The sequence below is a fragment of the Sus scrofa genome, chromosome Y, assembly GCF_054392235.1.
Source record: "Sus scrofa isolate SSC_HxYL_T2T_F1_AM1 chromosome Y, Sscrofa_HxYL_maternal_Yorkshire_Landrace_v2.0, whole genome shotgun sequence".
Lineage (NCBI taxonomy): Eukaryota > Metazoa > Chordata > Mammalia > Artiodactyla > Suidae > Sus > Sus scrofa.
Genome location: NC_139402.1, coordinates 16,900,816 through 16,927,044, shown reverse-complemented (window position 1 = coordinate 16,927,044; position 26,229 = coordinate 16,900,816). Strand labels below are relative to the sequence as shown.

The 26,229-nt window shown below is 39.4% G+C and overlaps 1 protein-coding gene across 1 annotated transcript in view; it reads left to right on the top strand.

Moving 5' to 3' along the window:
* Window positions 1-26,229, top strand: part of LOC146394408 (uncharacterized) — a 61,378-nt gene that overhangs the window by 2,646 nt on the left and 32,503 nt on the right. The window contains exons 2-4 of the mRNA XM_085009149.1: window positions 8,289-8,349; window positions 9,976-10,148; window positions 13,578-13,720. Coding sequence (XP_084865275.1) covers window positions 8,289-8,349; window positions 9,976-10,148; window positions 13,578-13,720 — 377 coding nt within the window. The remainder of the gene's footprint in view (window positions 1-8,288; window positions 8,350-9,975; window positions 10,149-13,577; window positions 13,721-26,229) is intronic.

Below are 26,229 nucleotides of genomic sequence, written 5' to 3'. Positions count from 1 at the left end.
ATGATTCAAGGGGGTGCAGGAGGCAGAAGGGAGGGAGTGGGAGTGAGTGGGAGCTTGGGGTTAATTGATGTAGACTATTGCCTTTGGAATGGATGAGCAGTGAGATCCTTCAGTGTAGCACTGGGAACTATGTCTATTTGCTTACGATGGAGCATGACAATGTGAGAAAATAGGGTACACCTGTGTGTATAACTGGCTCACAATGCTGTATAGTAGAAAATATAATAATGTATTGGGGAATTAAAATAAACATAAAACCTCTTTGGATAAGGAGTCAAAAAATAATATAAGATATTTGTGGTCCATTAAAATATTATATAGAAAGAAGAATTGGTAATGTCATAAGTAAAAATTGAAAAGCTTCACCCAGAACAGACCAGTATTATCCTGTTGAGGTGGATTGGTCTGTCTCTTACCTTTAAAGGAAGTTTTATACTGGTTTTCCCAGTGTTCTCACCCTGTTTTTCCCTAGATGGTTTAAGTGTTCCCAATACAAGGAATCTTAATATTTAGATTAGTATAGATTTAATAATATAATTAATAAATTAAATTAGAAGTTATGTCAATTGGCTAAAGTTTCAATTCTTATTTATTGAGCTTTATTAGCATTAGATGAAATCATATTTCTGCCCTGTGAGGGCAGGTATTATACTGCCCAGTGAGGTGATCCCACCATGGATCATAAATAATAAGAGCCTTGGAGGGGAGAAACCCATCAATTTAAATCAGTAGGAAAACAAACAACAACATGGGTCAGGTGTGGCAATCTTGGGATAGTGGTATACTTCTGATGGTGTTTTCATTTTGTCCAGCCCTTGGTGTTTTGTTATTAGGGCCTTGTTATAAGGTGACTTTGAAGTCAGTAGTTCTCTCTGTAGACCAATGCAATGTAGAGGCCCTTCCTACGTGAGAAATATCAATTTCAGAGTTATTTTATTCACAGTATTAGTGCATATGTGGCTTAAGAATTCCTGATAAGGGAGCTTTCATCTAGCCTGGAGACAACCCTTTAAATGATACTTTTCCAGAATGTCTAGCCCCCTGGTTATCATGGGGCATCTGATATTCTCCCAGAGGCAGATTACAGCAATCAGTTTCCCAAGCTTAGAATATTTTCTGATTAATCCAGTTAAATTTTGAAATATTGTCACATAGCATCAAAGAACTCTTTGGGAAGTTAATTTTAGAAAGTGAACCCTAACCTCGAAACACAGAACTAGAATATGAATCACAAGGTTTTGCTCTAAACTGATCTTCATTTTTCAGCAAATATGGTCGCTTTAGAATTGTAGAAGTTATACCCCAAAATGGGAAACACATTTTCTAAGTATTTCTTCTTCATTATTGGGTTTGCCTAGGAGCCAGGAAGAACCAAGTCACCTCTTGTATTTCCCATAGTCCTGGCTCTTTAATTCATAGGTATTGTTTACCTTTTTTTAATCTTTTTGCCTTTTCTAGGGCTGTTCCCATGGCATATGGTGGTTCTCAGGCTAGGGGTCTAATTGGAGCTATAGCCACCAACGTATGCCAGAGCCACAGCAATATGGGTTCTGAGCCGCATCTGCAACCTACACCATAGCTCAAAGCAATGCCAGATTCTCAACCCACTGAGCAAGGCCAGGGATGTGCAACCTCATGGTTCCTAGTCAGATTCATTAACCACTGCTCCACAATGGGAACTCCTATTGTTTACCTATATTAACTTCCCTGATATTGGGGCAGATTGTTAGCATGCACACAAGGGCGTCAGGATGGCAAGTCTGACCATGAGGGGTTAATTTTTGCGCCATAATCCTATTGATTTTGTTCATACATTTCATTGCACAAATTGTCCTCTCTAATTTACACTTCAGAGGTTTGCATAAAATAGTATATATATTTATATTTATACACATAAACACACAAACAGGAGAAAAATTAAAACATCTGGTCAAATAGAATAATACTTTATTATTTAACATTACTTACTCATTCAACCAGAGTAACAAAGGATTTCAAAAGCAAATACAAATTAAAGACCAGTAAATTCATGTAACCTGTTAGCAAAAGTTAAGGTTAGGAAAATTAATAAAACCTTCTTTTAACAGAGAGACAGAAACCAAATTCAAGTTTTGCACTAGCTTACTTTTAAAATTAGTTTACTTCATTGCCTTGAATTCCCAATGCAGTCAGTTCTGACCAAGCACAAAAGTCCTTTCTCACTGTCCACTTCCCATAAAACTACCATCACTTTCTGCATCCATATTATTCTGTCTGCTACCGTTCCATTCAAGATAATAAGCTATAAGACAGACTTACTTTCTGTTCCCTTAGTAAAATGCAATTCCATTCCTCCTTCCTTCTTTACTGAAAAACCCATCAAACTTTTCTGGATGGACTTTTTATCATTTCTAAAAGCACATGTTTCCTGGTACAGAAGGAATATCTCAGCACAGCACCAAAATACCAATCATAGTCTTAAGTGATGTTGTAGTCTCTTCTTCGTAACTGAAGTCTCAGTATCTGATTTGACTTTTATCAAACCTAGGTACAGTAAGTTATTATACTTAGGTTGATGACTCTGAAGACCTGTGCACATAAGTTAGATCAACAAATTTTAACTTTAATATCAGATGTTAATTTAATACTGAATATTTTCCTGTTCATGTGAATCCAAAATTAACTTACCTTATGTATTTTGAGAATTTATATGTGTTTAATTTCCTTCAAACCAAATAATTAGAGATTTTTGATGAATTAATTTTGGCAAGGCCACACATGCACAACACATACAAAATACACAGAACAGGAACCTCAGATTTCCCATTCCAAAGCTTCAGCCATGAATAAAGTATAACTGTGGATTCAAATTGCAATGAGAGACAGTGGATTCAAATTGCGATTCTGACAGATGGAACAAAACAAGATCACTTGTGTAGATGTTTAAACCCCTTACATAGTCTTTAATTGATGATGCTGCTGATTATTTTTATAGTTATTTCCCAAAAATAAATTTTTCTATGGTACATAATGGTGACCCAGTTACACATACATGTACACATTCTATTTTCACATATTATCCTGCTCCATCACAAATGACTAAACATAGTTGCCAGTGCTACAGAGTCGGATCCCATTACTCATCAATTCCAAAGGCAATAGTTTGTATCTATTAACCCCAACCTCCCAACTTACCCCATCCCTCCCCCATGGCAATAACAAAACTATTCTGCAAGTTCATGAAGTTCATTTCTGCCTTATATTAGATTCCAGATATAAGTGATATCACATGGTATTTGCTTTTCTCTTTCTGACTTACTTCACTCTGCATGAGAGTCTCTAGTTGCACCCATGTTCCCACAAATGGCATTATTTTGTCCTTTTTTATGGCTGAGTAGTGTTCCATTTTGTATATATAGCACATCTTTCTAAACAAGTTATCTGTCAATGGACATTTGGGTTGTTTCCATGCCTTGGCTATTGTGAATAGAGATGCACTGTACATTCGAGTGCCTGTGCCTTTTTTAAATAGAGTTTGTCTGGATATATGTGCAAGCATGGGAGTGCTGGGTCATATGGTTTTTCTATGTAAGACTTCTAAGCTACCTCCATACTGTTCTCCATAGTGGTTGTAATAGCTTACATTCCCACCAACAGTGCAGGAGGGCTCCCTTTTCCCCATCCCCCTCCAGCATTTGTTATTTGTGGACATATTAGTGATGGCCATTCAGACTGGTGAGAGATGGTGTCTCATGGGAGTTCTCATTTTCATGTCTCTAATAATCAGTGATGTTGAGCATTTTTTCCTGTGCTTGTTGGCCATTTGCACATCTTCCTTGGAAAAAATGTCTATTCAGGTCTTTTGCCAATTCTTCCATTGATTTGTTGTTTCTGCTGTTGAGTGGTTTAAGTTTCTTGTATATTCTAGGCATTAAGACTCATCAGTTGCATAATTTGAGTCTATTTTCTCCCATTCTGCAAGTTGTCTTTTTCTTTTCTTTTTGGTTTTCTTTTCTGTGCCAAACTTGTAAGTTTGATTTGGTCCTATTGATTTATTTTTGCTCTTAATTCCGTTGCTTTGGGACACTGACCTGAGAACATATCCATGAGGTTGATGTCAGAGAGCATTTGCCTATGTTCTCTTCCAGGATTTTGATGGTTTATTTTCTTATATTTAAGTCTTTATCCTTTTTTAGTTTATTTTCCTTAAGGCTTTTTGAGTTTATTTTCTTAAGGCATAAACTAGAACATGCCTTACATGTGAGGGCATGTTCTACTTTCATTGATTTACATGCAGCAGTTTAGGCTTCCCATCAATGCTTGCTGAAAAGACTGTATTTTTCCCATTTTTTGTTCTTGCATCCTTTGTCAAATATTAGTTGGACCATTGGTGTGTGGGTTAACTTCTGGGTTTTCTGTTCTGTTCCATTGGTCTATATTTCTGTTTTGGTACCAGGACCACAACGTCTTGATGACTGTGGCTTTGTAATATTGCCTGAATTCAGGGAAAGTTATGCCTCCTGCTTGGTTTTTGTTCTTCAGAACTGCTTTTGCAATTCTGGCTCTTTTGTGCTTCCATATAAACTTTTGGATTGTTTGTTCCGGTTCTGTGAAAAATGTCCTGGGTCATTTGATACGGATTGCATTGAATCTGTAGATTGCTTTGGGTAGTGTATCCATTTTTACAAAATTAATTTCTCCAACCTACAATCATGGAATATCTTTCCATTTATTTGCATCCTCTTCAATTTCCTTGTTTAATGTTTTATAGTTCTCAGCATATAAGTGCTGTGTAGCACTGGGAACTATGCCTAGTCACTTATGATAGAGCATGTTAATGTGAGATAAAAGAATATATACAAGTATGTGTAACTGGTCTTCATGCTGTACAGTGATGAAGAAGAAAATTGAGAGACCACAGTGAACCAGCTATAATGGAATAAAATACCTTTACATAAAAACCTGAAAGTGATCTTTTGGGTCGACGGAGAGCCATTATCAAATGTAAATCTTGTGCATGTTGAGTTAAAAAGAATTAAAAATGCTTGGACCTAACATTTCCTCTTGGGGAGATTCTGAATTTCAGAAGAGGCAGCCAAGAGGTGTGTTCTGTGGAGGAGTGGTGGGCATATTCCACATGATGAAGACTAAGAGGGGATGTGGGGTAAGGAAAGGGCCAACTCCCAAAGCTGCTTATTAGGCTGATTGTCTCTAAAGAGTGGATAGTGGAGGCTGAGGAACAGAGAGAGAGGTTTTTCGCTGATGTGGGTGTCCCCAGATGAGAGGGATGGGGCCAAGTGTCTATGCATTCTACAGACCTAGTGCGATGATTTGTTGCAGAAGGTTGTACTCTGATGTGCCAGAGGAATTGGGGCCCAAGAGCCATGCTGACAGAAGTCCCAGAAAAGTGGCAATTACCCAAGTATAAGAAGGCAAGTGCTGGATGCAGAGTCAGTCACAGAAATGTGGAATTTCCAGTTAGGTGCTCCTTCCTGGCTGAGCAGGAGAGGACTGGTGCAGAGGTGCCTGGATCAGGGACCCAAACCTGGGTGAGTTCCAGAGGTTAAGCCAGGAAGAACTGCCCCTGCCTGCTTCTCTCTGGCTTTCAAACCCAGGAGTTTGGGGCACCACTGATCTGATTCCCATTCTTGTATCATTCCCTCTTGGGTTTTAGCACCAGATGTGAATTTTGCTGAGGGAGGAGTGGGCAAGGGCATTTGATAAACAGGAGAGATTTATTAATGGCTCAGGCGGGCACCAGCCTTGACTGTGAGGAGGGGCTAGGCTTATAAAGGATCTGTGGCAGGAATCTGCGGTGGGAGTTCACGCCAGGATCTTTGATGGGAACAATGAAGAAAGAGGAGGGGAAGGTCAAGGGAGGAGTAGGGGGTCAAGTGCCATGACAGAGAGCAGTTCATCACTATAGAAGTTAACATATGCCTCCAGGTGTTTTCCTCAGTCCGTTGGTTCTTGCTGCTCAAACGGAGCATCCAATTCTGGGAGAGGCTGTCCACAGCAGGTCTCCAAGTTGAACAGCCATATATGGGCTCAATGGGGGTCTGTCTCCACGCTGCTGGGAACCTCACATTTTCATAGTCATATTAGCACAGCAAATATGATTCTTGTGGTATGTCTATCAATATATGCTAAGTATTCATGAAGTAGAGATTTTGCGTTTATGTAGGGCCCCTACCATTAAGGAAATCCAACAAGTAGGAGATACGTCATAACAAGAGAGTTTATATGTAAAATTTATTTATATATGGGTAAGAGGAAAATTGCTGTTATTGAAGGAGCCACAGAATATCTTAAATAACAATGAGGATTAATAATCTTTTTTATATTTGTTAGAACAGGAAGGAGACTGTGGGGTGTTGGAGTGGAAATAACAAAGGCTAAGAGTCAGGAGCACTGAGGTTTCACATATGCTTGTTGACCAGCAAATGGCCAGGGGATCTGAGAGAAAGTGAGGCCTTCATATCATTATGGGGTGGTAGGTTTTCTAGGGGCTTGTGCCTGAAGTAACCAGTGTCAGACTTAGCATCCGGCTACATAGGAGTCATAGGAGGAAAGGGTGAGTATGTTCCTAGATAGCATCATGCAGGGGTAGGGGGAGAGGGTGAGAATGTTGCAACATAGATTGTGTGCTGAAGGTTAACAAAGTCAAATGCAGTCAGGGCCGTCATTGTTCCGGACGGTCTGTTCCTATCAGTGGGCAGTTGGGTGGTTTCACCTGGCTCTCTGAATATCATTGTGTAGGAATCTATGAACATAGGAGTATAACTATAAAATAGGACCTAGATTTTGTGAAACAGTCTTAATATTGAGTAACCAGTTTCTCCTTTGCAAGATGAGACTTCATTTTCAGTAAGAACTCTTGTTGGTTTGTGGCTGAAAGAAGTGTTAAAATAAAGGTGTGAGTGGATTACTGTTATGACCTTTGTAAACAGTATTTAATATGTGTTGAAGAAATACATAATGCATTCTATATTTATCACATCTTAGGAGGCATATTTTTTCACAACTAGAAAGAGTGTCAAATTTGGCATTATGTCTTAGTGTAATGCAGTTCTTAATTCAGAATGCTGTGTATTAACAAAAGGTAATAAAATTTCCTTTCATTAAATATTTTGTGAAGATATAACATACACCATGAAAGGTAGGTTCATGAAATTTGACAGCTGTTTTTTTTCCAATTTTTTGGATAATTTTAAAAATTTCTATTTACTTTTCAAGACATTTCCTTAGATTTCGACATACAGATTGTGCTGTATGTTGGTGATTTGTTGGTACAATGTTTAGTATATGTGAAAAAATAGTAGTTCATGTTAAGAGGAAAAAGTCTCATTAAATTGTGGCTGAGAATTTTGGGGTGCTAGAATGGCAGGATCATATATGAAAGAAGGCACCTTTGTGGACATCAGGGGAAGATGGCCTAATTCAGTTGACTCCTAGCTCCAAATTACAAATCATACCTTGAATCAAAATCATAGGGGAGAGTGAAGAGTTTTATCCTGAAAAGATGCATATAATATGTTGTATGTACTTACCCATATGAAGAATGAATTTATTTTGGTCTCTGCATCTCTTTAAGAGTTAGCATTGATGTACAGGGGTTTTCTTTATCTTAGTTGTGGGAAGCTTTCCTAAATTGGGTGGAAATGTCTTCAGTTATATTTATCCAATACGTGTAAAATTTAACTCGCAGACAGAATGTGGATGGGAAGGGGATTCTACAAGAGAAGTAGTAACTTAGCAAGGTGAAAAGAGGAGACCAGGGTAGTGATGACACAGTGACAGGTGTAGAGACCCTCATTTCAGTACCAGGCTTGGGAAGTTTCAGAGTGAGGGCAAAATCACTTTTACTGTACTCTAAACCCATGGAGCAGCAAATAAACAAGTAAACAAACAGGATCAGCCACTTCTAATTTTTCTCATTCTCTCCCTTGTGAACTGAAGTTTGGCACTTGCCTTCAGGCTCTACATGGAGTAAAACAGGAGCCACTACAACTACCACCCTGCAGCACACCCTGAAGGGAGCTCGGGGTGGAGACTGGGAGTGAGGCACTCTGTGCTCTAGGAAACCTGGAAGAACAGGCTTTTCAGACAATCAGATATTTTTAGGAGCTTTTATGTGCCCAATTCTTGCATCTCCTCATATCTAGAAAACACTAAACTCCTTCATGCTGATGTCTGCTCCTTGCTAGTCTCCTTCAGCAGAGCGGCAACAAAATTTGTAAAATGTGTGTGCTGCATGCACCACCCCCCTCACCTTTTTCATATCCTGATCCTCCTGTTTCCTCTTTCAGCTCAACTGCAGGTAAGAATAAAGAATGTCCCAGTCATCTGTGAATGCAGTCACCTTCAAAGGTGAGAGCCAGTGAGTCCTGCAAGCTGTCAAATCTCAAGAAACTGATCATGATAGCTGAGGTGCATATCAAAGGAATGGCTTCAGTGAGCCCAGGGCTCTTTGGTTCCTGCTACCTGCCCTTTCTTCCAAAAACTCCTATAGATCCTAGCTCCCCCCTCACCACCTCAGAGCTGTTTCTCAGGGTGACTTGAGATGCTGTCTCCTGGGTCTAAGTCCTAATTTCACCCCAAATCAAACATAACTCTCAACTTTCAGGTTGTGTAATTTTTTAGATGACACTCTGCATAGACCAAAGTATTTAACAGTGGTTGAGTCCACATAAATACAGTGATTTTATGTGGCAACAGTGGACCATTTTCTGAGTTATTCAGAAATATGGGGCATAGGCTATGTGAGGACAAACAAGTACACTTGCCTGAAGGCCCTTTTACTCTGGGCCTCTCTTTAGCTTGACATGCTACATTTTAGACTATTGAAAGCCCACTTCTAAACTCCAAGATTTTTCTCTATGTTCACGATTTCATAAGTGCTTTCCAAACCTAAACTTGAGAGGACAGCTTACATTTTCTGAGGAGTAGGGAGTGAGTGTGGTGGTCAGAAAGATGCAATCTGCATTCATATTGCATTTGATGTATAGATGGCTTGGGGAAGAATGGGTTTCATTTCTCATATCTCTCCTCTTAAGCCCAGGATACATGTCTTCTCTATAATTATTTGCTTGAGGTCCATTATGCTCTCATGAGCATCATTATCATCATAATTTGATGAACCTACTGTTGTAAGATTCTTCTTTTGCTCACATTCATCCTTAGCATGGATTATTTGGAAAGGACTTTTTTTTACAACCTTGGGAGGGTAATTACATGATCTGCAAATGATCACTATATTTCCTCCCTTTTATTACTTGATATTTAGATATCTATATATGCTTTATTATTCACTCTTCTTTTCTCGACAGAGTGCCTACAGTGTCCTTTTTTAATCTCTTCCTTTTCAGATACTCATTGTATCTATTTTCTGACATTATAATTGATTCGTTTAGATGTTATCTCTATGACCCACTAATTGCAAAGATGTATTCCATTCATATTTGTTGCAGATCAGTGCTGCTTGTAGTGTCTTATCTCCTTGTTTTTTTTTTTCTTTTTTTTTTGGTTTGCTTGTTTATTTTTGCAGGCTAATTGATGTAATCACCCACATTGTTGTAGGATTCCCAGAAATCACCTCAGAGGACACTCGAGGAAGATGGAGAACAGCTTTATCAACACTGACACATCCACAGGGAATTGCTTCCCAATCATGGACCACAAACATATAAGGAGAGATACATTTATATTGCTTGCTTCTGTGTCTAATATGCTACATTACCTTTTAATTACATCTAGGATACAAAAGGTGTATAGCTGTGCAGAATGTCTTGCATTGTTACTTTGATGATTAACCTCAATTAGAGTCTAGCTATTGTTTGAATATCTTGAGGACAATCTGGGCCCAGACTTTCTTAAATCCTAATGACTCTATTTTTCTTGGAGCCCTCATGTGCTTCACCTTAAGTTCACCAGGATGGATGGTGGCAGCAAGATGTATTCACTCTTGTCAAGCTCCCTATTCCCTTTTCCCACAAGCCTACATTCCGCCATCTGGATTCTCATCTTTCTCAATGTGCATCAGTCACTGACAAATACTGAACCTCAGGGGGTGGACTTCAAACATGAATCCTTGATGGGATGCAACAAGCTGAGTGACACAGTTAAAAATACAAGGTCCAAAGATTGGCAACAGCAGTATAATAACTACGGTTAGTATTACATTTTCCACCAGTCCCCCTTTATCCAAGACCAAAAAGAAGTACAAAGAGGAAGATTACCATTAGACAATGCCTCAGCTTGATTACTCATGTCTTTAACACAGCAGTCATATTACCAGAGAGATCAGATATACATACACAACATTCTACTTCTATGATGAAATGTGTTCCTCCTTGTTCAGCTGTTAGGATGTCTAGTGCCATTATGTTTTGAATGACAGCAGTTTTCATCAGCAATTATTCAGTATTTAATGCCATTATAGCTTTTATTTCATCTACTAAATCTTGCTCAGTAAAGTTAGTTAAAGCTTCCACCCTCATCATGATATGTGCGATGGGACAAATAGAGCTGCCAAATAGATGGGACAAATAGAGCTGCCAAGTAATCATACCATTGAAAGACAGATCATGACCAAAGAGCCTGCTGGAAAGGGAGATTAATAGGGGTTTGATCTAGATATGATAAAATATTTCCATGTGTGAAAGCATATCTTGAAGTACACCTTCTTTCCCATCCTGGTGGCAACCACAGCCATGTTTGTCGCATATATCCAGTGGGTCCCATTGGGGATAATCCAATGGATTCTGGGATTATTTCTCTAGTCTGTCCCTGGTCATAGAGAGATTGTCTCTGGGTTATAAGTCACTGGACTAGTGTGGGTGCAGTGTTCTGTGGTAAGTAACCCATATGTTTTAAATCTTTTGGGTTTATCATACTATCATTAAATCCTATTCTATGTTCATTTTGCTCCCAACAAATAGTTGTTGATTTTATTCATCATCTCTTTTCTGGGGTAATCCACACATACTCATTCCAAATCTGATAAAATTGATCAAAATACCTATTGGTTGTGTTCCTTTGAGTTTTCTTGGCAGTTCTAGAATATGTCATATAATACTGGATGACTGTTTCCTTGGCAATTGTTCAGTTGAAAATAACATTATGTCCCTAGGTAGAGTCAAAGGTAGCACCCTGATGCCAAGACAACAAAATCAGATTATTACACTTAAACTAGCTATTAGAGAATATTGCTGGTACAAGAAGTCACATTACTGTATACCTAGGCTGTGCTGGGAGTGAAGGCATCATTAGAACCTTTGTTACCTGTGGTTCCTGTGTAGTTCTCTCCTTGGGTGCTTTGTCAGCTAGCCAGTTTCCTTTGGCCTCTGCTGGCTGGCCTTCTTGGTGTCCTCTGCAGTGCATTAGTGCCAATTTTTCTGGGTCTCAAGCAGTTTCCAAGAGCAATAAAATGTGCTCCTTATTTTTATTCCTTTGCCCCAAGCAGTTAACAGATATTTTTCTTTATAGATTGCTCCATGAACATGCAAAGTAGTAAATGCATACCTAGAGTCTGTGTAAATGTTGACTTTCTTTCCTTTTGCAGTTTTAGAGCTTGGATTAAGGCCCATAACTCTGCTCATTGCTCTGACCATCCCACTGGTAATGCTACAGCTAAAATTACCTCACTTTCAGTTGTGAGAGCCAAACCAGATTGTCTTTTCCTTTAGTCACAAAGCTGCCTGCTTTGTTGTAATATGTTACCTCTGCATTGGTCAGTGGAGAGTCCTGGAGATCAGGCTGACTGGCCTAAATTTCCTCCAAAATTTCTTCACAATCATGGTCAGGCAGGCCTGACCCCAATTGGAGGAAAGTGGCTGGGTTAATAGATTCCACCCAAACATGGGGATTTTCACACAATAGTCCCTGGAATTGGAGGACTTGGGATGTTGACAGCCATTTGACTCCAGGCCCCGTGAGTAAGGCCAGGACAGAATATGGGGCTTCAACATGAAATATCCACCCCCAGGTCACGTTTTAAGCTTCTTTTACCATTAATGGCAGCTCTGGCCTGGATGCATGGGGGCCATCCTGAGTCCATTGGGTCCAGTCTTCTGGACAGTTAGGCCACCGGTCTCTGGCAGGACCATACCATCTGGGTTAGGACTCCCAAAACCACTTGTTCCTTTTCATGTATAAGAAAATTTTCTTTTCTTTTCTTTTTTCTCTTTTCTTTTATTTTTTTCCCACTGTAAGCAAGGGGGTCAAGTTATCCTTACATGTATACATTACAATTACATTTTTCCCCATTCTTTGTTCTGTGGCAACATGAGTATTTAGACAAAGTTCTCAGTGCTACACAGCAGGATCTCCTTGTAAATCTATTCTAAGTTGTGTCTGATAAGCCCAAGCTCCCGATCCCTCCCACTCCCTCCCCTTCCCATCAGGCAGCCACAAGTCTCTTCTCCAAGTCCATGATTTTCTTTTCTGAGTAGATGTTCATTTTTGCTGAATATTAGATTCCAGTTATAAGTGATATCATATGGTATTTGTTTTTGTCTTTCTGGCTCATTTCACTCAGGATGAGATTCTCTAGTTCCATCCATGTTGCTGCAAATGGCATTATGTCATTCTTTTTATGGCTGAGTAGTAGTTCATTGTGTATATATACCACATCTTCCGAATCCAGTCATCTGTGGATGGACATTTTGGATTGTTTCCATGTCTTGGCTATTGTGAATAGTGCTGCAATGAACATGCGGATGCATGTGTCTCTTTTAAGGAGAGTTTTGTCCGGATAGATGCCCAAGAGTGGGATTGCGGGGTCATATGGAAGTTCTATGTATAGATTTCTAAGGTATCTCCAAACTGTTCTCCATTGTGGCTGTACCAGTTTACATTCCCACCAACAGTGCAGGAGGGTTCCCTTTTCTCCACAGCCCCTCCAGTTAGGAATGATGGCCATTCCTGACTGGTGTGAGGTGGTATCTCATGGTAGTTTTGATTTGCATTTCTCTTATGATCAGTGATGTGGAGCATTTTTTCATGTGTTTGCTGGCCATCTGTATATCTTCCTTGGAGAAATGTCTATTCAGGTCTTTTTCCCATTTTCCCATTGATTGGCTTTTTTGCTGTAGAGTTGTAGAAGTTGCTTATATATTCTAGAGATGAAGCCCTTGTCGGTTGCATCATTTGAAACTATTTTTTTCCATTCTGAAAGTTGTCTTTTTGTTTTCTTTTGGGTTTCCTTTGCTGTTCAAAAGCTTTTCAGTTTGATAAGGTCCCATGGGTTTATTTTTGCTCTTATGTCTATTGCTTTGGGAGACTGACCTGAGAAAATATTCAGAAGTCAGTTGCATTTCTATATACCAATATCCTTTTAAAAAAAAATATTTTCATGTTTGTCCTTTTGCTGTCCCTCGAGTTTATGATACTTTTACAATAGATTTTTTAAAATCTCTTTATAGTCTTGATTAAGTGACTCTTTTCCAATTGTGTTTTCCTTCATCCTATTTCGTTTTACTTCCTGTTTCTATTGAGAAGAGTGCTTTCAGTATTGCTTTTAGAATGGGTATTGTAATGCTGTCCTCTTTTGTTTTATTTTCTGGAGACATTGTGTATTTCTCCTTCTACTTTTTCAGCGGCAGCAGCAGGATGTGTCTATCCTCAGGAACCTGAGGGTGGTCAATGGCAGTACCCTCCCACGTGCCATGCTCTGAAGAAGCGGGGGCCTCAGTTCATGGACCCCAAATGGTGGCATGCCATGGTCACTTCTGGGTCTGAGGTGACTGCTCCGCTTTCCACCTGCTGCCTGTGGACCATGCAAAAGACACCACATTACACTTAGGACCCCATTGCTGTTAGCCTACACAAGTGTGGCTTGGCCACCTTAGACTGGACAAGAGATGTCCCATCACCCTTAGCGCTTGTGAGGGGTACCTGGGCACCCATAGGCTGTGCCAGGTGTGCCATGTCCTCTGAGAATCTGGGTGTGCACAGGGAAAGATATTCCTCTGGTGGTCCTCCACTCACGTAATCAACAATGTGCTTACTTCTCCTGTGGGCTCAGACCTCCTCCCAGTTTCCCTAAGATGTGGCACTCCACTCACCTGCCCATAGCACACCACTCTCTAGCCCCTCAGGCTGCCTCCAAAATACCAACCTTCATCCTCTTCATAGACCTAACTGGAGACTCCCTGGCAAGTCCCCACCTGAGCATCTCAGGCAGCAGTGTCTAAGGGTGGTGAGACTGAGGATTGTGTGGCCCTCCTCGGTCCAGATATTGTACTTTTCTATGAGTCCTTGAGAAGCTTGGCTGATCTCCCTGTTGGTTAGGTGGCTTCGCAGGGTGTGGGTTCCTTTGCTCTTTCACAACTCCTTCTCAGGGCAGTGCCAGTCCCATCCTAATTCTTCTCTTTCTCTCTCTCTTTTTTTCTTTTTGTTCTACCTAGTTATGTGGAGCGTTTCCTGAGGTTTTGAAAGCTTAAGGCCTTCTACCAGAATTCAGTAGATGTCCTGTGCAAATCATTCCATGAGTCAATTTTTTGTTTTGTTTTTGATATGGTTGTGTGTGAAGGTGAGAACCAAGTCTTCCTCTTCTGCCCTGTTGCTCCCTCCCCCAGGCACATGCTCTTGGTGATCACTTATCTCTTCTCCATTTATAGAAAACCTTCTCTTAGAATTAGTTTTTCTTTCTTTGAAGTCTTCACCCGTGGCCTGTGGGAGTTCCCAGGCTTTGGGTTGAATTGGAGCTGCAGCTATTGGCCGAAACCACAGCCATTGCAATGCCAGATCCAAGCTGCTTCTGTGACTTACAACAGAGACATGCTTAACATCACTGTGTCCTTACCCTACTGAGGCAGGCTGGGATTGAATGCACATCCTCACAGAGACAATGTTGTGTCCTTAATCTGCTGAGCCACAATAGGAACTCTGACTTTGAAATTACTTTTAAATGGAATCAAAATATGTGACGTTTAGTCTTAGCTTCTCATGTTTTTTTTTGGTAGTTAATCATGCTTTTTTTATTTGCTAGACAAAAAAATGGGGCGTCTGTATCCGAAATGGGAGTCAACTTTCCCAGAGACATTTTAAGTTCTATGAAATCCAAATATCAATCATAAAACGTGGAAAAATATGTCTATGTTCAATAAAATAACTATGTAAATTCCCAAAGTGGTCAGCAAGATTAAATCGAGTGCTCAGTTTTTTGGCCAGAGTCATGGTCTGAGAAGTGTGCAGAGAGAACTACGACTTTCCACTTCAGCTGGGCTCTGGGCAGAACTTCAGGACCATCATCTCAATGTTCCCAGGTGGCTTATGCATTACCGAAGTGTGATTGTGTGGTTGTTCATAAAAAACTTTCCTGAAGAATACTCTGTCAAATTAATTCAAAACCCCCTTTAACTAGATATAGAATTCTATTCTACTCATTCATCCACATTTACCTTTTGGATTTTCTATGAATATTGAATTGCAGAGTATCTTGCTTATAGCTGTTTGGATTGGATGCTAAAGTGTACTGTATTAATTTAGAGGAAGAGTTTGGATTGCCATGACAGCATTTGAAGGGCCTGTTGAAGAAAGAGCTGATTGCGTTTCATCTCTGGAAGAAGGAGTGGTTCTTGGCTCCAAACCTCATAAAAATGTTCCATTTAGCATTCTGTTCTCAACTGTTCTCCACACTAGTGAGGCCACTTTTGCCCTGTATTTGCTATTTATTGAAAAAATGATGCCAGATTTTCTGTGTCATTTACCATTGGCTTCATTATTGTTGCAGTACTATTGGATCAAGTTACCCATATGTTTTTCCACAAAGACTAGAATAGAAATATGACTGCATTACTTTTTGGGCACATTCTGCTTTTGGGCCCTATAGTGTATTTTCTTATAGTTTGTTTCTGCCTCAATCATACCATAGCATCATAAATGGATTTAATTCACGGCTTATGGTATTTAGCTATAAAATGTGTACAAATTCAAAATAAATTTGTGAATGCTTGGCTTTTTTTTTTAAACTCGTGTGTTAGAATTAAGAGTGCTGAATTGTGTTTCAGAAAACTCAGATCCCAGTTGAGGACACCACCATCTTTAATATTGACTTAAAGTCTCCAATTAATATATTCTTACAGCTTAATCTTCTCTCCAAAAACTCTGCAAGGTTTTAGAAATGTACATAAAATTGTAGAGGTATATAAAATTATATATACATAAATTATATATATATATTTCTAAAATATATATATATACACACACGCATACATACATGTTTGTAATCTAAGTATGTGCATTATATATATGTATATATGTGTGTATGTATATACGTATATATGGGGCTGCATGTGAAGCCTATGGAATTTTCCAGGATAGGGGTCAAATCTGAGCTACAACTGCCAGCCTCCACCGTATCTACAGCAATTCCATTCCAACTTGTGTCTGCAGCCTACACAATAGCTCCTTAACCAAATGAGCATGGCCTGGATCAAATTTGCATCCCCATGGACACTAGTCAGGTTTCCTACTGCTGAGTCACAACAGGAATGCCTAGAAATTGATATTTTCAAAGTCACATTTTAAAGTAGTATGACTATTTCATTTCTGGGAAAATGTCTTCTTGAGGGTTTTTTTCTTAATGTAAAAGAAAGAGGAAATTCCTCAAAAATAGTTTATAATGACATGTTATAAAATTATAAATGTTTTGAAATATGGTGTTAACAGAAATTATCCATTAGGATCAATGTTAAACATCCTGGCTCTTCAAAGTTCTCAGATATCTCCTTTCTTGCACCTTATCTTCATTATTCCCCTTGGAAATTAAGAAAAAACAATCTAATACATTTCTTACATTTATATATGTGTTTCATCTTTATACCCTCTAGACACAAATGCACACTCAGAACCTTCCATTTTTCCAAAGATGAGGATGTCTCTAAAATTTTCTTTAATAAAAGGTTTTTGATTATATAATAGAAGATATAGAGCAGGTGAAAGAGATCATTTTATGGTGGAAGCAAAAATGATGTGGGGATAACATAGCATAATATGTATTTAAGGACAAAATTGTTCTAATTATACAGCTATATGTCCTCTCATTTAATTTAGCATATATTTAATTCCACATAAAACATAGGTGACAGGACAAACTCAATTATGCACGTAGAAATGTTGGGTTATCTGGTAAGAGAGTGTTAGACAAATGTAGAAAGATACCAGAAGGCTCAATGATATGGAAATATTTTCCTTTTACAGATAGATGGTGTTTACACTTACTATTATTTTTACTTTATACCATTGATATATATTCCTTTATCAGTAACTGAAATTGTATTTATGTCAGGAAAAGAGCTCAACTGATTTGAGTTGGAAATCAGTTGAGATATTTTTGTCTTCCAATTTATATTATCTTGTCATTTTTCTGTTACTCAGTGTATAGAAATTTAGAAGTCATGTTTTCTGATATAATATTTTTAAAATTTTCACAAGTGTTTATAGCATTTCTTTATATAATGATTTTAATTTTTTTCCATTATAGCTGGCTCGCAGTGATCTGTCAGTTTTCCACTGTACAGCATGGTGACCCAGTTACACATCTAGGTATACATTCTTTTTTCTCACATTATCCTGCTCCGACATAAGTGACTAGACCTAGTTCCCTGTGCTACACAGCAGCTGCCAAGGGGAAGCAGGGAAGTGGGGTGGATTTTCTAGCCTTTTTTTTTTTTTATTATTTTCCCACTGTACAGCAAGGGGGTCAGGTTATCCTTAGATGTATACATTGCAGTTACAGTTTTTTCCCCCACCCTTTCTTCTGTTGCGACATGAGTATCTAGACATAGTTCTCAATGCTATTCAGCAGGATCTCCTTGTATATCTATTCTAGGTTGTGTCTGATAAGCCCAAGCTCCCGATCCCTCCCACTCCCTCCCCCTCCCATCAGGCAACCACAAGTCTCTTCTCCAAGTCCATGATTTTCTCTTCTGAGGAGATGTTCATTTGTGCTGGATATTAGATTCCAGTTATAAGTGATATCATATGGTATTTGTCTTTGTCTTTCTGGCTCATTTCACTCAGGATGAGATTCTCTAGTTCCATCCATGTAGCTGCAAATGGCATTATGTCATCCTTTTTTATGGCTGAGTAGCATTCCATTGTGTATATATACCACCTCTTCCGAATCCAATCCTCTGTCGATGGACATTTGGGTTGTTTCCATGTCCTGGCTATTGTGAATAGTGCTGCAGTGAACATGCGGGTGCATGTGTCTCTTTTAAGTAGAGCTTTGTCTGGATAGATGCCCAAGAGTGGGATTGCAGGGTCATATGGAAGTTCTATGTATAGATTTCTAAGGTAGCTCCAAACTGTTCTCCATAGTGGCTGTACCAGTTTACATTCCCACCAACAGTGCAGGAGGGTTCCCTTTTCTCCACAGCCCCTCCAGCACTTGTTATTTGTGGATTTATGAATGATGGCCATTCTGACTGGTGTGAGGTGGTATCTCATGGTAGTTTTGATTTGCATTTCTCTTATAATCAGCGATGTTGAGCATTTTTTCATGTGTTTGTTGGCCATCTGTATATCTTCCTTGGAGAAATGTCTATTCAGGTCTTTTGCCCATTTTTCCATTGATTGATTGGTTTTTTTGCTGTTGAGTTGTATAAGTTGCTTGTATATTCTAGAGATTAAGCCCTTGTCTGTTGCATCATTTGAAACTAGTTTCTCCCATTCTGTAAGTTGTCTTTTTGTGTCCTTTTGGTTTTCTTTGCTGTGCAAAAGCTTTTCAGTTTGATGAGGTCCCATGGGTTTATTTTTGGTCTAATTTCTATTGCTTTGGGAGACTGACCTGAGAAAATATTCATGATGTTGATGTCAGAGAGTGTTTTGCCTATGTTTTCTTCTAGGAGTTTGATGGTGTCCTGTCGTATATTTAAGTCTTTCAGCCATTTGGAATTTATTTTTGTGCATGGTGTCAGGGTGTGTTCTAGTTTCATTGCTTTGCATACAGCTGTCCAGGTTTCCCAGCAATGCTTGCTGAATAGACTTTCCTTTTCCCATTTGATGTTCCTGCCTCCCTTGTCAAAGATTAATTGACCATAGGTGTCAGGGTTTATTTCTGGATTCTCTCTTCTGTTCCATTGGTCTGTCTGTCTGTTTTGATACCAGTACCACACTATTTTGATGACTGTGGCTTTGTAGTATTTCTTGAAGTCTGGGAGCGTTATGCCTCCTGCTTGGTTTTTGTTTCTCAGGATTGCTTTGGCGATTCTGGGTCTTTTGTGGTTCCATATAAACGTTTGGATTTTTTGTTCTAGTTCTGTGAAAAATGTCCTGGGTAATTTGATAGGGATTGCATTGAATCTGTAGATTGCTTTGGGTAGGATGGCTATTTTCACAATATTGATTTTTCCAATCCAGGAACATGGAATATCTTTCCATTTCTTTACATCTTCTTTGATTTCTTTGATTAAAGTTTTATAGTTCTCGGCATATAGGTCCTTTACCTCTTTGGTCAGGTGTATTCCGAGGTATTTGATTTTGTGAGGTACAATTATAAAAGGTATCATTTTTTTGTATTCCTTTTCTAATGTTTCATTGCTGGTATACAGAAATGCAACTGACTTCTGAATGTTAATCTTATATCCTGCCACTTTGCTGAATTTATTAATCAATTCAAGGAGTTTTGGGGTTGAGTCCTTAGGGTTTTCTAGGTATAGTATCATATCATCTGCATACAGTGACAGTTTGATCTCTTCTCTTCCTATATGGATGCCCTTGATTTCTTTTGTTTGTCTGATTGCTGTGGCTAAGACTTCCAAAACGATGTTGAAGAGCAGTGGTGAGAGTGGGCATCCCTGTCTTGTTCCAGATTGGAGTGAGAAGGCTTTCAGTTTTTCTCCATTGAGGATGATATTTGCTGTGGGTTTATCATAAATGGCTTTGATTATATTCAGGAATGTTCCCTCTATACCCACTTCGGCGAGGGTCTTGATCATGAATGGATGTTGAACTTTGTCAAATGCTTTTTCTGCGTCTATTGAGATGATCATATGATTTTTGACTTTTTTTTTGTTAAAGTGGTGTATGATGCTGATTGATTTGTGTATGTTGAACCATCCTTGTGAAGCTGGGATGAACCCAACCTGGTCATGGTGTATAATTTTTTTGATATGTTGTTGGATTCGGTTGGCTAAGATTTTGTTGAGAATTTTTGCATCTATATTCATCAATGATATTGGCCGATAGTTTTCTTTTTTGGTGGTATCTCTGTCTGGTTTTGGAATGAGGGTGATGGTGGCCTCATAGAATGTCTTTAGGAGTATTCCTTCTTCTTCAACCTTTTGAAAGAGTTTAAGGAGGATGGGCACCAATTCCTCTTTATATGTTTGATAAAATTCACCTGTGAAGCCATCTGGTCCTGGACTTTTATTTGTAGGGAGTGATTTTATGACCTCTTCAATTTCAATTCTAGTGATCGGTCTGTTCAGTTGGTCTGTTTCTGCTTGATTCAGTTTTGGCAAGCTATAAGATTCTAGAAAATTGTCCATTTCTTCCAGATTGTCAAACTTGTTGCCATACAGTTGTTCATAGTATTCTCTTATGGTTTTTGGTATTTCTGCTGTATCCGTTGTGATTTCTCCCTTTTCATTTATAATTTTGGTTATTTGGGTTCTTTCTCTCCTCTTTTTAGTGAGTCTGGCCAGGGGTTTGTCAATTTTGTTCACCTTTTCAAAGAACCAGCTCTTGGTTTTATTAATTTTCTCTATTGTTTTTTGAGTCTCTATTTTATTGATTTCTTCTTTGATCTGTATAATTTCCTTCCTTCTGCTGACTTTAGGACTTTTTTGTTCTTCTTTTTCTCATTCGTTTAGGTGGAGGGTTAAGTTGTCAATTTGGGATCTTTCTTCTTTTTTGAGAAAGGCCTGTATTGTTATACATTTCCCTCTGAGCACTGCTTTCGCAGCATCCCATCGATTTGGAGAGGTGGTGTCTTCATTATCATTTGTTTCAAGGTAATTTTTAATTTCCTTCTTGATTTCCTCATTGACCCATTGGTTTTTTAGTAGCATGTTGTTGAGTCTCCATGGAGTAGGTTTTTTCTCTTTGCTTTTCCCATGGTTGATTTCAAATTTCATGGCATTGTGGTCAGAGAAGATACTTGAGATAATTTCTACGCTCCTAAATTTATTGAGATTCGCTTTGTGTCCCAATATGTGGTCGATTCTTGAGAATGTTCCATGAGCATTTGAGAAGAATGTGTATTCTGCTTTTTTTGGATGTAGTGTCCTGAAGATATCAATTAAGTCTAACGTTTCTCTTATTTCCTTTAGGATCTCTGTTGCTTTATTGGTTTTCTATCTAGAGGATCTGTCCATTGATGTGAGGGGGGTATTTAGGTCTCCTATTATGATTGTATTCTCATCAATATCTCCCTTTATGTCTGTTAATATTTGTTGTATGTATCTGGGTGCTCCTGTATTTGGGGCATATATGTTGACAATAGTAACATCCTCTCCTTGGATGGATCCCTTAATCATTAACTAGTGTCCTTCTTTGTCTTTCTTTATGCCTTTTGTTTTAAAGTCTATTTTGTCTGATATGAGCGTTGCGACTCCTGCTTTTCTGTCATGTCTATTGGCGTGAAATATTTTTCCCCACCCTTTCACTTTCAATCTATATGTATCTTTTGTCCTAAGGTGAGTTTCTTGTAGGCAGCATATTGAAGGTTTTTGCCTTTTTATCCACTCAGCCACTCTGTGTCTTTTGATTGGGGCATTCAGTCCATTGACATTTAAGGTGATAATTGATAGATGATTATTTATTGCCATTTGAACCTCGTGTTCCAGTTGATTCTATGGTTCTCCATTTTTTTTTTTTTTCTGGTTGGATGGTCTCCTGTTATTATCTGCTTGAGTGGTTTTTTTTTTTTCATTTTTTGCAAATGCAATATTTGGTTTTGGCTTGTGATTGCCCTGTTTTTTAAGTATGCTAACCCCTTCCCATAAATGTGTGTTTTAGCCTGATGGTCCTGTAAGTTCAAACACTTCATTACTATATTAAAATTAAGAAGAGAGACATACATATAAACAAAAAGGTTTATTTACCTCCTGACATCCCTTGCCCACATTTTATGGTTTTGATGACTCTTTTTTATTTTTTTCTTTTTAATTTTATTTTGTTTGAAGCATGTTCATGATTAAATCTGTATGCTGGCTTATTTGAGTGACTTCTCTCTGATTGCAGTTTCCTCAGTCCTAGTTCTTCCTCTTCTTCTTCTTCTTTTTTTTTTCTTTTCTTTTTTCTTCCCTTTCCTTCCTTTCTTTTTGGTTTAGAGAAGCCCTTTCAATATTTCCTTTAACCTGGGTTTTGTGTTGCTGTATTCTTTAAGTTTTTGTTTGTTGGGAAAAATTTTTATTTCCCGTTCTATTTTAAATGATATTCTTGCTGGATAGAGTATTCTAGGTTGCATATTTTTTCCTTTGAGCACTTTAAATATCTCTTGCCATTCCCTCCTGGCCTGTAGTGTTTCTGTAGAGAAATCAGCTGATATTCTTAGAGGGTTCCCTTGTAGGTAACATTCTGTTTTTCTCTTGCTGCCTTTAGGATCCTCTCTTTATCACTAACTTTTGCCATTTTTATTATGATGTGTCTTGGTGTGGGTCTGTTTTAGTTCAGTTTGTTTGGGGCACTCTGTGCTTCCTGTATCTTGAATCCAGTATCCTTTAGATTTGGGAAGTTTCCAGAGATAATTTCTTCAAATATATTTTCCATCCCCTTATCTTTTTCTACTCCTTCTGGAGTTCCTATTATGCGTAGATTGGCCCGCTTTATATTATCCCATAGGTGTCTTATATTGCTTTCCAGTTTTTTGATTCGGTTTTCTGTCTGTTGACCAGATTGAGTGATTTCCATTATTCTATCTTCCATATCACTGAGTCGTTCTTCTGCATTATTCATTCTGGTTTTTACTGCCCCTAGTTCAGTTTGCATCTCTGCAAATGAATGTTCTAGTTTTTCTTGGCTCCTCCTTATATTTTCTAGCTCCTTTCTGAGGGTATCTGCATTACTGTTCATATCTTCTCTTAATTCCTTCAGTATTTTCACTATTTCTCTTTTGAACTCCAGGTCTGTCAGACTGCCGAGATCTGTTTCATTGTTGACTGTTTTAGGTGAGTTCTCCTGTTGGTTTGACTGGGAGTGGTTTCTCAGCTTCTTCATCTTGCTTGTTGTTTTCTTTCTCCTGAGGGAGTTCTACTCTCCGTTATTGGGCAGTGTTTGCCTTGTCACTGCCGTGGAATATTTCCTGAGGGCTGGTGTTGTTGGTCAATCTTTTTTGAGGCAGTGTGGCTTTTCTGGAGTGTTGATGGGGCTAACAGTGTTTCTTTGAAGCAAAGGAGGACTTCCTGAGGGCAGACAGGACTGAGAGGTCCACACCGTGATGGTAGCAGATTTCACTTGGCCATGCAGAGCTTGCTCTGGTGTTTTTAGGCTGTGGGGTTCTTGCAGGGGTTTGGCGGTGTTGGGCAGCTGCTTTTTAGGGGTGCATCACCCCCTGGGGGCTGGAGCAGCTATCTGGGGCACTGAGAACCTGAGAGGCACTTCCCTAGGGCAGCCCAACTCAGAAGGACAGCCTGAGAATGTAGGCGGATCTTCACAGTCTGGCTGAGCTTGTTGCAGCTTTTCTGGGCTGCAGGGGATCCTGCCTGGAGCTGGCAGTCCTATGCAGCTGGTCCACTAGGGCATCCCCTGGGGGCTTGGGCGGGTAGCAGGGCCGTTGGAAACTGAAGAGGCTCCTCCCCGGGGCAACCCAACTCAGAAAAACTGTCTGAGAATTAGGCCGATCTATTCACAGCCTGGCTAAGATTTTTCTAGCTTTTCTAGGCTGCAGGCCTTTTCTCGGGGGCTGGTGGTGTTTGGTGCTGCTCTGCGGAAGGGTAGCCCCTCCAAAGGGCAAGCAGGCTGTGCAGGGACAGCCCCTGCGGTGGTAGGCTTCAGGCAATTGTTGAGGCCAGCCCTCCTGGATGGCAGGCAGCCCCAGGTCCGTGAGAGCATAGGGCGTGGCGGGGGTGGGGGGATGGGATGCACTGGGAAGAAGAGTTTTTAGCTAGCTAGCGGGCCTGTAAGCATGCTGTGGTGTGGGGGTATTCTATGGGGACCCACCCCTTCTTCTCTCCCCTCCCCAGCATGGGCGCAGACCTGGCTCTTCTCCCAGGTTCCCTCTGATGTGGCTTTTCCCTTCCCCACTCCTGGAGTATTGCTCCCTTCCTCTGCGACAGCTCTGTTTTCTAGTCTCCCAGGCAGTCTCTGCCCCGTCTACTGGTTTCTAGACCTCCCAAGCAGTTTCCGCTCTGCCCCGCCCCCCTAGCCTGGGGACTAATCTCTGGAGCCGAGGTCTTGGTGCCCAGCCCCCACCCAGGTATCCCCCGGCCCTTTCTCAGGGATTAACCTTCGAGGCGAGGTCTCAGTGCCCAGCCCCCACCCAGGCGTCCCCCGGCCCCCTCTCGGGGACTAACCTTCAGAGGCGAGGTCTCGGTGTTCAGCCCCCACCCAGGCGTCTCAATTTTTGGTGACTCTGCCCGTAGTTCAGATGGTCCGTTGGGTTCTTGATCGGCTTTTCCGTACTCCAACTTACTGCTACACTCTTCTCTACATCTGGAGATTCCTCCGGTTCGTTTGATCTTTCGACCGGTAGGTGACTTTCCAGGGTGCGGGATCCCTTTCTCCTCCGCAGTTCCCTTTCGGGAGCCCCCGTCTCACTCGGATTCGCCTTCTCTCACTCACCTCTTTTCTCCTGTTCTGCCCAATAATGTCACGAATTTCTTGCCATTATTGGAGTTTAGGTTCCTCTGCCAGCGATTCATTGCTGTTCTGTGCGAGTCATTTATTCTGTAGATGTGCTTTTTTTGTTGTGTTTGTGGGAGAGGGCGAGCGTGTCTTCCTACTCCTCCGCCATCTTGTCCTCTCTCCCTGCTTCTAGCCATTTTTAATTCAAGTTTTGTTTTTACTATGAATTTTTTAGGTCTTATTTTTTTCTATGCCTTGCTCTTTCTTTGTATTTCTAGTAAGTGGTGTGTGACTGATAAAACTGGTGATTTTAGCCTGTTTCCAGTAACTTAATTACCCAAAAGTGTGCACTTCATCTTTTCTTTGTTTTGATGTTTACACACACACACACACACACACACACACACACACACACAGATGTACATGCCTGACATACAGTCTTTAGTCTGAGAATTCATGGTTTAAATACTTTAAAATTGTTTCGTCATTTAAAAAACACTGTATTTTTGAGAAATGACTGGACGTTTCATCTCCTAAATCTGTAGAATTGTAGACTTCCTCATTTTTCATTCTTGAGGGTTGTAAAATCTCTAATGTTTAGCCATGAACTATAGTTTTGCCAACTTTATGGGACATACTTCCAGTTTTCTGATTATTTTCAATGTATTCAAAATCATTAATTGTGTATTTTTTCTAGCGTTTCTCTTTTTTCGTTTAAGGATTTGTTCATTAGTACTGAGGAAATTACCTTTTCATTTTGTAAACCCTTTTATCTTTTAGAAGCACTAACTTTATTTTGTGTTTTGCCTCAAATAAAATGTTTGGAGAAAATTTCTTTCACTAGTGGTATCTTCTTTTTGTAAGTAATAGGGTATGTCCATAGAAATTTGGAACTTCTCTGAGGTCACCTTGAAGGTAAATTCCTCCAGAGAGTGTTTGTATTTGCTTTTATCACTTACTGGATTTCTTTATGTCTTATTGAGTTTTGAAGAACCACATTTAAGCATAGATATTAAAATGAAGTAAAGTTCATTAATTGAAGAACAATAAATCAAAAACATTTTTAATCTTTGAAATACTAAACTCATATCAGTTCACATCATGGGAAAATATATACAAACTTTTATAAGAAAACAATTAATCATTGAAATCGCATAAAAACAAATCATTTTTAGAAAAGTAATTGAAATATATATTTAAAGAATAACAGAGACAAGGAAAAAGCTGGATGGTTATAAGCAAACTAAAAATAGTAAGTACTGCAAGGACAATGAACTAGTCACAATAGCCAAGACATGGAAACATCACAAATGTCCATCAATGGATGACTGGATTAGGAAGCAGTGGTATAGATACATGATGGAATACTACCCATCCATAAAAAGGGAACAAAATAATGCCATTTGCAGCACCACAGATGGAACTAGAGTCTCCCATACTGAGTGAAATGTCAGAAAGAGAAAGACAAATACCATATGATACCACTGATATCTACAATCTAATATACAGCAGAAG